The sequence below is a fragment of the Pezoporus wallicus genome, unplaced genomic scaffold, assembly GCF_028554395.1.
Source record: "Pezoporus wallicus isolate ANWC-B61680 ecotype Strahan unplaced genomic scaffold, APGP_CSIRO_Pwel_v1 contig_8805, whole genome shotgun sequence".
Lineage (NCBI taxonomy): Eukaryota > Metazoa > Chordata > Aves > Psittaciformes > Psittacidae > Pezoporus > Pezoporus wallicus.
This window is the reverse complement of record NW_026637668.1, coordinates 1,017,063-1,030,532: the sequence shown is the minus strand read 5'-3', so window position 1 is coordinate 1,030,532 and position 13,470 is coordinate 1,017,063. Positions and strand designations below refer to the sequence as shown.

The window sequence follows — 13,470 nt, the reverse complement described above, 5'->3', positions numbered from 1 at the left end:
AACAAGTTTCTGCCATGGAGCACCTGCCCATGGGACACTTCCTTTATTCCCCTTCTTCCAGGAGGATATCCCTGCAGGAAAACAGCCATGAAACGTTGCAATTGGGAAGTTGAGCTTCACTGGGTATCTTCCCTCTGCATTAGCGAGTGGCTGTTTCTCTGGGGTGAGACTCTAAATGGACTCTGAATCCGTTGAGCAGTAAGGAAACAAGCAGGACATTCGGAATCAGGCTAAACTGTGTATGCTGTTTCTCCTCTGGAGGTCATTTAACTTGGCAGAAACACATGGTGGTGTTTTACCAGCTCACTGGAGCGGCACGTTGAATCCTGTTGTGGTGGGTTGGATTTGCCCATCCTAATGACGGATGTTAGTGGAGATGCTGCAGATAAGAGCTGACCTGTGCTAAGCTGTCAGATCCTACTGGATTCTACCAGCAGCAGTGCTTTGTGAAACACTGTTTATTGGAAAGGCCTGTTACTAAATAATGCTTTACATGACCACACCGAGCTGTGTGATGGGACCAGCAGGCAGGAGGGAAGGGATGGGATCCTGAGGGACCTGCACAGACTGCAGAGGTGGGACCTTGTGAACCTGATGGAGCGCAACCAGGCCAAGTGCAAGGCCCTGTCCCTGGGTCAGGGCAATCCCCAGGCTGGGGGAGACTGGATGGAGCAGCCCTGAGGACAAGGACTTGGGGTGCTGGGTGACGAGAAGCCCCCCATGACGCTGTGTGCTGGGCTGCACCCCCAGAGCGTGAGCAGCAGCTCAGGGCCTAAAGGCAGGGGGATGGAACTACAGGAGCTTGATGTGCTCCAGCAGAGCACAAGCTCTTCAACACCGTTGTGCCCCCATGTCCCTGCAAGAGCCATCAAGGAAATGGACTGGTTACTCCACTGAACTTTTATTCTGACGGATACAACACACACGGATTTAGTACACAGACAGGCTTGTTTTTAAGGCAAACAATGATCTCAAAATCGTGTTTCCCTACACCACAGCTCCCATAAGACCTTTGACGGAAGGACAACACATCACAACCAGTTTTAGAAGGGCATCTTTAGAGAAGTGAAACAAAAATACACCTTCCCACCCAGACAGAAAATGGAAACAACAGTTTTCGTTGACACTGGAGCTCTTGGAAGTCAGTTTTGAAAGTGCTTTCTCCAGCCACATCCCATGGCTGGCAAATAGTGCTCAAACTCCTCTGTAAACAAATCAAAACCAGGCATTCTCTCTCAATTTCTGGTAGTTAAAAGTAGCTTTTTCATTATACCACCCCCACGAGGCCAGACCTGCCTTTTTGCCATGTAAGTGTCCTTTTTCACTAAAAAAAGCATGGTGGAACAGCATGAAGTGAACCGAAGTGAGACCCCCCCTGATGCTGGAGAGAGAACCCCATGTGCTGTTGCTCTGGAGGGTGCCTTCTCTCTGACGACTTCAGGAGATGCCATGGCTGAGCTGCTCTCTCAGTGCCACGTGCGTGATTGACCACGGGCAGGAAACCCACAGCTCTCCTCTTGCTGCTCTCAAGAGCTGTAGAAGGGGTCGATCCACTCTTCCTCACTGGCCTTCTCCCTCTCAGGATCCCAGATATGCTCTGCAAGTGCTGCTGTTGCTTGGAAATGCCTTGACAAAGAATCGTGGAATCAACCAGGTTGGAAAAGACCTTTAAGATCATCAAGTCCACCCGTTCCCCAGCACTGCCAAGTGCCTCTGTGGGTTTAGGCTGGCTCTTGGATTAAAGTAAGATGTTATTAGCTTGTAGGGCACACTGAAATGCCACCCAGAGAAAATCAGACTTCCGTAGGTGAGGGATTAGACAAGGCGGCAGCAGAACGAGAACAGTGAGAGCTAGTTTCTCTGCTGAGGAGTCACTTTATAAACAATGGAAGAGAAGTAAATACAAAGGTTCTGGGCAAGAAATTCCCACCAGATGCAGGATTACATTTGCCTGTAAGGCCCCTGAATTTGACACTATATGGCACATAGTATACGGTGTAAAATAATACGATATATTTTATGCTATTGGCATCTAATTTCACCCAAGAGGCCATGAAAGAAGAGACATTAGAGGCTGTCATCTACAAAAGGGTGAGGAAAACGAGATAAATGGTGCTTTTTAAAATACGAACTTCAGATGTGACAAATGGATTGGAACTCAGTTTTCTAACAAAGACCAAAAGTGACTTGGCGAAAGATGTGATTAATGCACCCACTCCAACCCACCTCTTCCAGTCTGCTTCATTTAACAATTTCCAAGCTGCCATAGCTTTCAGATTTAGGTTTTTTGTAAGAAAGAAGAAATAAACTATTTTGGGCACTATTTGGGGTACTATTTTGGCCACTTTGCAGGTCATATTAGTTATGAGGATGTTTTGAGTGGCACCCCCAATCCTTAAAATTCATGAGATGTTAATTTTATCCCTGGGCGTGTGACTTTCAAATAAAACAACTCATCTGAAAGCAGCACTTTTGGCTTTGTAAACCTTCACCATTAATCTACAGGCAGAAGAACATTTACTGTCTCCTACAACCTGTTTATCGCTCTCTCCATCTGCTCAGAGTGGGTTTATAGCGTGCTTTGCAAACAGCAATTCTGGCTAAGCCTGGGCAGTTCCCAGGCTCCTATTAGAATAAAACAATCACAGATTCCCACTCGGGCTGTTCATCCCAGTGCTTCACCCTCCTCAGCAAATGAGCTCACTTCGGCATCCACGCAGAATGAGTTTTTATCAGGACAAATCCATGCTACCTTAGCTCTTGACGGGAAATGATGCACCATCACTGGTACGGCACAGCCTTTTCACTGAAACCCCATAAAGCCTCCTTATTTTGTTTTCCTTCAATTCCTCTCTATTTTGCCTCTTTCTCCCCTTGTCCCTCCAGAAGAAAAGGAGGAAAAAGGGACTCTCTGAAGTAGATTATCTTAGCATTAAAATCTATACATAGGAGTGGGTCCCGTTAGTAATTTTATCTGTTGAATCTGTTCCAAGTGTCACCAATAGAAACCCCTTTTTTTCTACCTTAACGCAATAGAATTCCCTCCAAACTCTCTTTTAGGCAGACAAAATGCCATGTTCTGCAGCTCAGTTCTGAACAACAATAACAAGAGAATGCAGAAACCAACCCAATTCCTTCCTGCATTTGTGAATTCCTGGCACGCTGGGTAAATAACTGCTTGGCACCGGAGGTCCACTCCGCAATTGCACTTTGAGCTATTTACACGATGCTGACGAGTTACAGACACCCCAATTCACAGTAAGATTTAAAACGACTCGTTGGCAAAAGCAGCTTCCATGCAAATGGGCTGTGCCTTCAGGCCGCTGTCCGTCGGAATTCCTCTGTCAAGGTGATGGACCTCTCCTTGAACTCGTTGTTGGAGCACTTGGAGACAGCGTTGGCTGCTTGGCAGAACTTCTGGAGCAGGATCTTTCGGAGCAGCAGGTAAACCCACGGATCCAGTATCTGGTTGAGGGAAGCCAAACGCACGGCGGTCAGGAAGAAATTGCATTCCTTGTGCAGTTCTGAGCTTTGGCCTTCACTGGAGAATCCCTTGCAGTGCTCAAACGATGTGTGGCTGAAGATCATCTTCAGCATCATTATCTGAGGAAATCCAGGGGGGAAAAGAGGTATCTGTTAAGAGTCTGTGTATCACTACATGCAGATATCCCGAAAGGTAAAATCACAGAATCAATAGAATCCCAGCCTGGTTTGGGTTGGAAGGGAGCTTAAAGCTCATCCAGCTCCAACCCCTGCCACGGGCAGGGACCCCTTCCACTAGAGCAGCTTGCTCCAAGCCCCTGTGTCCAACCTGGCTTTGAACAATGCCAGGGATGGGGCAGCCACAGCTTCTCCATTCAACACCATCCAGTGTCCCATCAACCTCATGGGGAAGAACTTCATCCCAAGATCCCATCTAACTCTTCCCTCTTGCAGTTGGAGCCGTTGCTCCTCATCTCATCCCTTCATTCCATGTTCCAAGCCCCTCTCCAGGTTTCCTGCAGCCCCTTCAGGCACTGGAGCTGCTCTCAGGTCTCCCCTTCAGGAGCCTTCTCTTCTCCAGGCTGCCCCAGCCCAGCTCTCTCAGCCTGGCTCCAGAGCAGAGCTGCTCCAGCCCTCGCAGCATCTCCATGGCCTCCTCTGGCCTCGCTCCAACAGCTCCACGTCCCTCTTGTGCTGCTGCCCCTGAGCTGGATCAGGGCTGCAAGCAGAACCCTGTCACTAAATGATTTTCCTCCCTCATCAGAGCACGTAAGCATGGAGAGAGCACTGAGTTTGTGTGTGTAAAATGAGTGATAAGCACGGAACCTTTCAGCATCGCTCAGCTTTATTTACTGACCTCATGCTAACCACAGGCAGCACATGCTGCTCCCTGCTTGAGACACAGCCTGTGTGTCCAAGAGGTTCAAGATGGCCTTGGCTACAGAGGGAAACTACTGACCTTGCAGATTGACTTAAAGGTCCTCATTTTCCAACCCTAACTATTCCATGATTCCATGATGTTATCATGATCAGATATCACAACTACACGGAACAGCTGAATAGTACACGATGAGTCGAGCTCTTCAAAATGATGGTATTAACAGTAAAGAATTTAAAATACTAAAATGTCTTAATTTATTTTGAAGCTGTTTGATTCTATGACTTCTAAATTTCACCATTTGATTTTAAGATAACTTATTCTGCATATAAGCTCAGCCAAACTAGAAGGAAAGGGTTACTGAGGGTGTTTGGGGGTAGGAATCAAGAAAGTGTTTTAAGTCAACAGCAAAAACCTTTTCCTTCTGTTGAAAGCCACGGACTGTGCTTTGTGTCAGCCTGACCTGTATCTATTTCCTCCTTCCTCCCTCCATTCAGCTACCCCAGTGAACAGAGGGATATATTTAGGAATGTTTCCCACAGCATCCGCAGTGGCATGGCCGAGAGACACTATTTACACTGTAAGATGCTTCACACAAGAAGTTTCCATAGCTGAGGGCTCCCACAGCTCACAGCATGATCCAGCTCTGGCCTAGCAGCCAAAAGCCACACACATGGTGATTTTTGGGGGATGAAACTCCATTGGGCACGGCAGCACCTTCATTTACCATCCCAGTTAGGCAGCGCAGGGCTGTGGGGTCCTGCCATGGGCGTTATGCGGATGGCACGTGTCAGAATGTAAGCACAGGTCAGCAAATGTCATTCATTTATTCAGGAAAAACAAAGAGGAGGCAGCTTCGACTCGTGCTTTTACCCCACAACCTACACTTTAAGGTAATTTTATCACTCATATTTCAAAGCGTCACCAAAGGGGCTGCAGGAAAGCTGGAGAGGGGCTTTGGGCAAGGGCTTGCAGGGCCAGGCCAAGGGGAATGGCTTTAACCTGCCCGAGGGGAGACTGAGATGAGCTCTTAGGCAGAAGCTCTTCCCTGTGAGGGTGCTGAGGCGCTGGCACAGGGTGCCCAGAGAAGCTGTGGCTGCCCCATCCCTGGCAGTGTTCAAGGCCAGGTTGGACACAGGGGCTTGGAGCAAGCTGCTCTAGGGGAAGGGGTCCCTGCCCGTGGCAGGGGTTGGAGCTGGAGGAGCTTTAAGTTCCCTTCCAACCCGAACCAGAGCAGACCAGCCTGGGATCTCCAGGGCACGGCTCCAGCCATGGGAGCACTGGCTTTGATATTGGGCTCCTGCTTATTCATGTGAAAACAAAGAGAAGCTTTTTTGCTTGGTTGTTTCTTAAAGCTGGTGCTAGAGCTCACCAGATTGGTGGTGTGATGCTCTCGCACTAATACACAACACGGGAAATAGGAATCACATTCTGATACATGTCAGATAAATGTAATCATTGGTATCCCTTGCCTGGAGTTTTCTCCTGAGCTTTCTGTACCAACTCCAGCTGCTTCAAAATATATCACTTTAGAGGCTTTTACTTGCTTCTCTAAGATAAGCTACATTAGATTTTGTATTGCAATGTTTTTCCCAGGAGCCCATAAACACGGGAATATCTTCTGAGCATGCAACCTGCTGCCAAAACAACATGGTTATCGGCTGTACAACGGGAAATTCCTGTGCCGTGATGCAGAAGGAAGCTCTGGGGTGCTTTAGAGGAAGGCAAAAGGCAGAGCTGATGCCAGGACGGAGACTGCTTCATGATGTACAGCAGGTAACAGTAACTGGGGCTTCTTGTTGGGTACCAGGTCCTAAGTGTGGAGTGACCCAGAACTTGGGAAGGCGGGATAGGAACTGTGCTGCACTCTGCTCCAAGGTTGGCTACTGAACACCTGACTTCTCCTGGACAGGTCCTTTTCTTGCTTGCAAATCTCTTCTGGGCATAGAACCACAGAATCCCAGCCTGGTTTGGGTTGGAAGGGACCTTAAAGCCCATCCAGCTCCAACCCCTGCCACGGGCAGGGACACCTTCCACTAGAGCAGCTTGCTCCAAGCCCCTGTGTCCAACCTGGCCTTGAACACTGCCAGGGATGGGGCAGCCATGACTTGAAGACCTCTCCTGATTGTACAGCCTGGAAATCCTCATGGAGATGGATAACCCTGCTCAGTGGCGCTGATGCACATCTAACTCGCTGCCTTCGCCAAGGTCAGCGGTACCATGCACTCAGTGAACTGCCGGCAGTCCTGAACAAGCAGGGAAGAGCCTGTGGGATGAGACTTGTGATCAATAGTTCACAGTCCTGTCAACTTCTTGACTTCAGCCTTCCGAAAGGAGCAGGAGAACCCACACCAGCAGCACCACAGGCTGAGCGATCCCAGCAAGGCTTTCCCACAGGAGCCTGCCTTCGGAGCGCAGCATCACCCGGAAAGGTCACATCTGTCCCCAGGAACTGGGACACCCTGCACAAGAGAGCCCAGGAGGAGAGGCTACGGGGGAGGGTTTTTCCGTTCAAAGGGATATTCTGGGTACCAGATCAATAACCCTGTGTTGACCTTGGAAAGCCTGAGCTGGGTCTGTAAGGCAGGGCAGCTGGGGCAGCAAGCTAGAACTGTTTGTGTTTCTGGAAATAGAAGCAGCTCAGGATTGCATTTAATTTAAATGTAAATGAAAACCAGTAACCACTGGTAGAGCTTTTGGAAAGTATGGGAAGATACAGGGGCAGACCACACCAAACAGCCTCTTGTGCACCGGGCCCATACAACCACAACCCTACCACTTCCCTGCCACTTACGGCTGTTCAGGGTGCTGCTGCTGGCCCTGCTGTCACTGTCACAGCTCGATCTACACTGCAGGCAGCATCTGCCTCCCATGCCCACCAGTGCAGCATCCAGCACAGCCCACCTCAGTGGGGACTGCAGCATCACAGTGCCATGGAGGGGGTACTGGTATTGCGTGAACACACTGCAGCCAGGGAAGCCACACCGTGTTCATCATTCCCAGTATTCAGGTCCCTTTCTCCCAGCTCTTCCAGCCCGTCCTTTGGGAGCTCTGCAATGACCCTTGTTTTGCAGCCCTTGTTGTCTTGTCCTTTTGTTAGTGAACCCACGGAGCTACAGAAATATCAGGCTAATAAAATACATTTCCCAAGCAGACAACTGCCGCTTATTTTGGGGTTTATTACATAATATTCCTTTACTGGAATATCAGTTGGCCCAACAATTGCTCTACTGGAAATTCTATTTGTTTGATATCCTTAGAGGTTGTTTATCAGGGCCTGCACTGGTCTTCTAAATGAATTATGACTGCAAAAGGTGGAGGAACAACACCAGGTGGAATGAAGTCACTGGAGCTACACAGTCTATGCCAGTAAAAAATCTGGCTCAAAATGAAGAAAGCTGGTAATTGGATTTATTCAGTTAAGAGTAGATAAAACTTGACTGTATCACTGCGTGCAGGGTTACACCACCACCAAACCTCCACTGCTCTGATTTTCAAACCTACAACCAAACACAGGATGTGTTCTTTGAGACATCTTTAGAGTGCTCCGAATGAAGTTGGAATTTCCAGGTTGTTTCCTAGACCGCAGCTGGGAACCATCCCTGTGCCTTATTGGCACTAGCTCCACTTCCCATGGGCAGCTTGCATGACCTCAGGGACTCCCAGGCAGGTCATTATTACACTGCAAAGAGCCTGCAATGAATTTCCACTGCAGTTAGAACAGGGAGACAAAAGCTTTCCAAACACATTCCTGTAGTTTTACAAACTATGTTGGAGGCTTCTGCTTCTGTAAAGGATGGAGAATGAAGCAGCTGATGTGCTTGCAGATGCTTATTTTTCAGCCAAGCAGGAGCTCCTGCTACCTGCAGCCTGATGGGAAATTCCTGCTCCCAGACTGCACAATCTTTCCTTGAGATAGCTTCCAAAACCCCAAACATTTTCTATGCATCATGAAGGAGGATTCATCCCCTTACACTGCTTCTCCTCTCCCATCAGCCCTAAGCTGTTGCTTAAATCATTCTCTCACACATAAAGCAACAAGCTGTAGGAGCAGAGGATTCTCCTGATGAAACACAAACAGAGTGAACCATGGAAAGGCACCATGGAGAGGGTGTGATTTGTCCCTGTACTGACACATGTACCAGCCTGGTTCAAACACAGTACAACACGTACCACCCTGATTCAAACACGGTATGACATGTACCAGCCTGGTTCAAACATGGTACAACACGTACCAGCCTGGTTCAAACATGGTGCAACACGTACCAGCCTGGTTCAAACATGGTACAACACGTACCAGCCTGGTTCAAACATGGTACAACATGTACCACCGTGGTTCAAACATGGTATGACATGTACCACCCTGGTTCAAACATGGTACAACACGTACCAGCCTGGTTCAAAATCAGAGTGGTAATTCTATCTTGTATTTTTAAGACTCCTGCTGCGTGTGCTGGAGCTGAGGCAGGATGGAGGATTTCAGTTCCAGCAGCCCAAATGCTGTTACAAACCCTACTCTGGGGGCACGCAGGAGAACTTCCCACTGCCCAGCATGGACAAGGGTTCTTTTCTTTTCCCTTTTCCCCAGTCTTTTGGCCAAACAGAAAGGATCAGTACTCTGGGGCAGTTTTGAAACTGGGAAGAGGAGCATTAGTAGGAACAGTTCCTGCTCATAGAATAGCAGCTCAGTGATTTCAGTCTTTTGTTCTAAGCAAAGGTGCTTTCCAGAACTATGTTTTACACCTCTAAAAATACTACAAAATAACATGTTTTTAATAAAAATACCTGTAAAAGAGAAGTTATTTAATTCCTGTATTCAATTTATTTTAAATACAAGTAATTTAATAGGAAATGCAGCAGAATACCTGAGCATTTTGGCTTTCACTACCCTTGAAACAACTTCGAGTGAGTAATTTTGAGCCTGTAGCTCTGAAAGAATTATTATGAGAGTTTGTGCTGCACTGGTGCTCCTGCGCAGCCAAGAAACAGCCTCTTCGATTTCCCTCAGACCCACTGCAATCTGCTGACAGTTTAGTTCAGTGGTTACGCTCCACAGCTGAGCATCAAAATAAACACAGGATTAACACAAACTGCAAATCAGTTACGATAAAGCAGGATCTTAAATTTAAGTGTTCTCCCAAGTTCTCCAGGCAGAATTCAAGTAAGACCCCGAGCACACAACAAAAGGAGATCACGCTGGCATTCCCTGTCTGCTACCAAACCCAGTATACACCAAGAGAAGGCAGAAGGCTTCATTTAGAGCACAGCCACTGTCATCGTGTCACTTTTCTGTTAAATCATATTTGATTTTGTCATTTGCATCAACAAGTCAGGTCTAAAAACAGTGTCTGTGTAAAAGGGCATTGTTTAATTGTAAAAGTTGTCAGAATCCACCAATTCTCGGTTGTAAAACTCAGATATCTTAAAAAAAAAAAATCTCTGAAAATCTCTGGATTCCCGTTTCAACTAAATTTCTTACAACTGCTGCGGGATTCTGCTATTTAGAGGTTAAATGAGTTCCAGGATCTGGCTTTCCCTGAAAACGCACCCGCATTACTCCACGGCCACTCTTGCAAAGATGCCCTCTTATTCCCAACTCATACTTTGCAGTGGCACAGATGAAGCCAGAGTACGTGTGAAACCGCTCCCATAGAAGTGACCCTTGGTTTGGGAGCGTGGAGGCTGGAGCATACGCTGAGCAGAGGAGTTCTGCAGAGCTCCACGGGGCAAGGGGGGTGCTCCCCAGTGCTGCTGCAGCCGCACGGGGAGGTGACCTGGTCACAGGCTCACTCTGGACTAGGCTGTGTCACCCGGAGGGGCAGCAAGTCCTCCCCACCACCACCAAGTGCCTGCAAGGGGCTGACAGCCGCTATCTCCTCTGCCGCCCCTGCCTTTGACTCGGGAGTCTGGAATCAGTTCCCTTCCACAGCTCCAAGTGTCCCTGCTCCCTCTCACCAGCTCCCGAAGCGAGGGGTCAGGGTTGTTTACAGCAGTCTCCGACCTGGGCTCCGCTCCATTAACATCTCCCATTAACATCTCCCATTAACACCTCCCCAGATCCATTCAGCAGCGCCAGGGCAGCTCCATCCTTTTGACTTCACCTGCAAGAATGCCGCGGAAAGGGAAGCACCAAGAGGGATCCCTGCATCCGCACTGGGTCTGATGAGCACTCAGGTTCTGAAGGAAGGGAAACAGTGTACCTCACCGCAGGGATTTTCTCTCCATGCTACAAGGCTGGTTAAAACCTCAGGGAGCAGCGTGGATCCTGCTGCCCCGGCTGCGGAGGGCAGAACCCGCATCCCGATGGAAACACTACAAAAGAAGGGCTGAGAGGCGAAAACCTTCCTTCATTTACTAATTACCTCCTGATCTGTTAATCCGTGTAATGACAGGGAAGCATGCAGCAGTTAACTGCTGTGAAACACAGAAATCCCGGGGTGTCCCCATTGGAGCTGACTGCGGTCAGGACGTGCCCTGCAGTGTTACCAGCGAGCTAAGGTGCCTGGGACCACGGCTGCCCCATGCGCGGAGACGCTGGGATGGTGACAGGGCAGTCTCCTGCTTTAACTTCCCAAACCTAACGCTCCTTGGGCTCCTTGCTCTCAAGTCCTCACTAGATTTTCACTGTGATTTCGTGTTTTACCTTCGTCACAAGCTGTTAATGATCTCTAGAAAGTTAACTCTCAGCCTATGACTTGCTTTGGGGCAGTGTTACTTTGGAGATTTGATGGAATTTGAATTAATTTACAAGGATAACATTGTTTTCTGTTTTTACTTCCCATTCGCCGTCACCTTTGTCAGCCCCTCTCCTCACAGCCACATTTATGAGAGCTCTATTTCTTTGTGCACAAGGAGAAAACCCCTTCTCTAGCCATAAAGTACATGTAACTTCAAAATCACTGCAGCTTGCTTCAGCCCCTGCCTGCTCATGGATTCCAAGCACAACTTTCAACAAGCCATACTCTCTGCTAACAGTGTGATTTCTTTCTGAAAGAAAGGTCATTAAGTGAGGAGTAACAGAATGGTGGAAAGCAGTGCAAGGGTACTTCAAAACAGCACAAGCAAGAAGCCCAGAATGCTGCTGTAAAGGGGATACAGTGAGCAATGTGCTGCAAGCCAGAAGGCGATCACAAAGCCACAAGCCAAGCCTTTGCTCACAAAGCACTGAAGTTTTGTTACAAGTTGGGAGTAAATAAAAAATCATGGAAAGCTGTTTCCTGGGGGTGCAGAATCACAGAATTACGGCTTGTGGTGGAAGGGAGCTTAAAGCTCCTCCAGCTCCAACCCGTCAGGGGCAGGGACCCCTTCCACTAGAGCAGCTTGCTCCAAGCCCCTGTGTCCAACCTGGCCTTGAACACTGCCAGGGATGGGGCAGCCACAGCTTCTCTGGGCACCCTGTCCTCCCAGTCCTGTCCCCACTTTCTTTCCTCAAAGGACATCTATACTGCCCGTGAGGAGCACGAACCACTGGTGCCCCCCACCCTGCCCTGGCTCTCGGAGCCCCCCTGCCCCAAGGGATGGAGGAGTCCTGTGGTCACCCCAGGTCGGGTGACACGGTGACCTACCAGCAGCGGTGACCAGCAGGCCGATAGGACACACATGATCCCCAGGAGCTGGATCAGTGTCTCCATGGCGATCCGTCCCCACTGCTTGCTGGAGCGCGCCGCGGTCGCTTTGGTCCGACAGCGAGACACCAAGGCCTCGATGGTGGCCAGGTTGCAGACCACGGTCACCACGAGGGACAGGAGCCCCAGCACGGCGAAGGTGGAGGCGAAGAAGAGGCTGCCGGTGAGCCGGCTGTCGCCGGTGCTGATGAAGCACCACGTGCCGGGCCACTGCAGCGTGTACTGGCCCAGGCCGGCGATGGGCAGGAGGGCGAAGGCGAACACGGCCAGCCAGATGCTGAGCAGCACCGCCTTGGTCACCCGCGTCTTCATGTGGCTGGCGTACCAGTGCGGCGCGCGGATGGCCAGCGTCCTCTCCACGGCCATGGCGCTGGCGATGAAGAGCGGGCAGAGGCCGAACACGGTCATGCTGAAGCCGAAGAAGGCGCAGAGGTGGCCCGAGGGGTCGATGGCGTGCCAGGCGCGGTTGGACAGGTACACGGAGATGACGATGGGGCTGGTGAGCAGCTGCCCCAGCAGGTCGGTGAGCGCTAGGGAGCCGATGCACAGCAGGAAGGACCGCTTGCGCCGGCTCTCCTTGGCGCGGTAGCTGCGGGACAGCAGCAGCATGGCCAGCGCGTTGCCCACGATGCCCGTGATCATCATGGTGAGCGGGAACGCCACGGACACGCCGCTGCAGCCCTCCGCCGCCGCAGCCCGCCCGGTGCCGTTGCCGCGCTGCCGCATGGCGCCGGGCTCGGAGCCGTTGTGGCCGCCCTGGCACTGCCGCCACCCGCTCATCCCGGCGGGGTCGGGGTCGGCGGCGGCGGGGCGCGGAGCAGCAGCCGGCCCATGGCGGCGGCGGGCGGCGCTCGGGCGCGGCGGCAGCGTTATAAGGCGGGGGGGGGGTGAGAGGCGGGCGGCGCGTCCCGTCCCGCCCCGTCCCGGAGGGGAGGCAGCGAGGCGGAGGGGGGGAAGCGCTGAGAGCCCCGGCGGGGTCTGCGCCGGCCGTGCCCCGCCGCGGGAACGGAACCGGACGGGAAGGGGGGTCCAGCCTGCTCCACCCCTGCTCCAGCCGCTCTGCGGCCTCTGCTTCCCCCGGGCGGCCCCGGCGCCGTGCCCCTGTGTCACCCGCGGCGGTACCGGCACCGACCCTGGGCTCCGTCCCTGCCTCCCCCGGCCCCTGAAGCTGAGTCGCTGCCGAGCGTGAGGAGCAGCTCCGGGCGCTCCGCGTGTGCCACGAACGCGCTTTTCCTCCTGTTCTCTCGCTCTGCCGAGCTCTGAGGACTCGTCCAGCGCAGCTCAGGCTCAGCCGAGTCGTTCCCGAAGCGATGGGATTGAACTGGCAGAGATCACAGGCACAAGCTCTTCCCTGTGAGGGTGCTGAGGCGCTGGCACAGGGTGCCCAGAGAAGCTGTGGCTGCCCCATCCCTGGCAGTGCTCAAGGCCAGGTTGGACACAGGGGCTTGGAGCAAGCTGCTCCAGTGGAAGGGGTCCCTGCCCGTG

The 13,470-nt window shown here is 51.2% G+C and overlaps 1 protein-coding gene across 1 annotated transcript; it reads right to left on the bottom strand.

The window, feature by feature from the left end:
- Positions 1-2,814: 2,814 nt before the first annotated feature.
- On the bottom strand, positions 2,815-12,798 carry PTGER3 (prostaglandin E receptor 3). The gene is made up of 2 exons (XM_057407174.1): positions 11,926-12,798; positions 2,815-3,603 (listed from the first exon to the last, which is right to left on the bottom strand). The coding sequence occupies exons 1-2, from the start codon at positions 12,763-12,765 to the stop codon at positions 3,316-3,318; spliced, it is 1,128 nt and encodes a 375-aa protein (XP_057263157.1). The 5' UTR covers positions 12,766-12,798; the 3' UTR covers positions 2,815-3,315.
- Between the last annotated feature and the right edge of the window lie 672 nt (positions 12,799-13,470).

What these genes read in the sequence shown, in the direction of transcription:
- PTGER3 (XM_057407174.1), bottom strand. Translation starts at nt 12,765, where the DNA reads ATGAGCGGGTGGCGGCAGTGCCAGGGCGGCCACAACGGCTCCGAGCCC. An exon ending in CCTGCTGGTCACCGCTGCTG is followed by an intron (nt 3,604 to 11,925) that starts GTAGGTCACCGT and finishes GGATTTCCTCAG; the next exon opens with ATAATGATGCTGAAGATGAT.